Raw genomic sequence first — 1,696 nt, forward strand, 5'->3', positions numbered from 1 at the left:
TGACATGCCACTGGGACGTGCAAGGCCCCATGGTGGCAGGGAGCAATGCAGGCTGGGCAGTCACGCGCTGCACACCCTGGGAATGCATCCCAAGGAGCAGCTCCCCACATATCGCCACATAACACAGTGTACACCCCCTGCAACGCAGCACCCAGCTCCTGCAACATGGGGAGCTGGAACAAGCACAGCAGGGACACCAAGAACACCCAGGAGTGCCCACCTCGGTGCCGGGGCTGCTCTGAGTCACCCCTCTACCATGCACAAACACCCATGCACACCCCCCCCCCCTTCCCCCGCCCACGGCACACCCCCGTAGACCCCCCCCCCCCCCTTTCCCTGCACCTGGCACCTGGGCAGTTGTGAGGCAAAGGGATGCAGTAGCACATACTGGGGAGGATGGTTTTGTATCTGTCCTTGGAGGCATGTCCAGGGATCTCCAGCTCTTCCGGAGTGACAAAGTTGGGTGGGATTTTCTGCAGGAGGAGAGAACAACTATGAGGAAAACCCCATTGCTGCTGCTTGTGTCCGCTCATCGTGGCAGAGGTGGTCCCCCAGGCAATAAGAGGCTGACCCAGGGACCTGGCAGCATCACCAGAGATGTCAGCTCCTGGGATGAGCCCTGTCCTTATCCCCAGTGTGGTGGGACACCTTTCAGAGAGGCCACCTTAGGAGAAGAGCTTGGCAAGGGAGGGCAGGACAGGCTTTTCAGGGACACAAATGGGACTTGTGTGCACCAGAGAGCAGGCAGCCAGGGGATACCTAGGACACCCCCGACCTGTGTTTGCCCACATTGCCTTCCCTGGCACCGGTGCTGTGGGGCACAGCTGGGCTCGGAACCTCCCTTGGAGATGTCCACCCCTGCCAGTCCCCCCACTGCCAGCCCTTGCCTTCCCTCATGTGGGAAGGGAGAGGGGAGGGGAGTGTCGCACCGAAAACTCCTCCTGGAGCTGTGTCAGGCTCTGGGCGTGTTGCTGGAGCTCCTCTCTCCTCAGCACGTGGCTGGACGTCCTCAGGAACTTCAGCGTGATGTCCCGTGGTGTGCAGACAGGCTGGATGGGCTCCACGCTCCCCAGCGAGCTCATGTCCAGCATCAGTGACACATTGGAGCCCCTCCTGCAAGGCAAATGGGTCCTTGGCTGACCCTCTGCCACCCTGGGACAGGAGGACAGCTCATCCTGTCATACTGTCAGTTAAAACCACCCACACCGAGCAAAAGCCAGGCGGAGAATAACAGAGGATGAAGAAAGGGACCAGGTAGACAGGCCAGAAGACAGAGGAGTTGAGGAACAAGGAACTATCTGGTCATTTTGCCTTTTTGCTGGAAAGCTCCCAAAGGATGGTGTCCAGATTTGACCTGGGCTGAGCTGGGGGTATCAGGGCCACCTCCACACTCAGAGCTGGCATCTACACAAGTCAACAGGCAGCGGTCTGGCAGGGCGGGACTGGGGGAAGTAAGTTTTGGGGAGCCCAAGCCCTGGGGATGAGCAGTGCGGTGGGTACCCACCATCTGGCCTGGGACAGGCAGCGCAGCGTTGGGGCTGCAGGTGCCGTCCAACCACGCTCACCTCTCCTGAAGACGCACGTGCTTCTTGGCAGAGGGACTGGGCTTGTCTGTCTTGTCCATGTCTGCCCCAGCTGCCCGGGCTGTCAGGCTGCCGTTATGAACTCTGGAGCACACCAAGCAGGCTTGTACCAT

General features: G+C 60.1%; 1 protein-coding gene across 1 annotated transcript in view; it reads right to left on the reverse strand.

The window, feature by feature from the left end:
* Nucleotides 1-1,696, reverse strand: part of PTPN7 (protein tyrosine phosphatase, non-receptor type 7) — an 8,513-nt gene extending 6,817 nt beyond the window's left edge. The window contains exons 1-3 of the mRNA XM_009710076.1: nt 1,566-1,696; nt 930-1,113; nt 389-473 (exon numbers count right to left, since the gene is read on the reverse strand). Of these exons, the coding sequence (XP_009708378.1) occupies nt 389-473; nt 930-1,113; nt 1,566-1,696 (400 nt within the window). The remainder of the gene's footprint in view (nt 1-388; nt 474-929; nt 1,114-1,565) is intronic.

The sequence above is a fragment of the Cariama cristata genome, unplaced genomic scaffold (assembly GCF_000690535.1).
Source record: "Cariama cristata isolate BGI_N322 unplaced genomic scaffold, ASM69053v1 scaffold32601, whole genome shotgun sequence".
NCBI classification, from domain to species: Eukaryota; Metazoa; Chordata; class Aves; order Cariamiformes; family Cariamidae; genus Cariama; species Cariama cristata.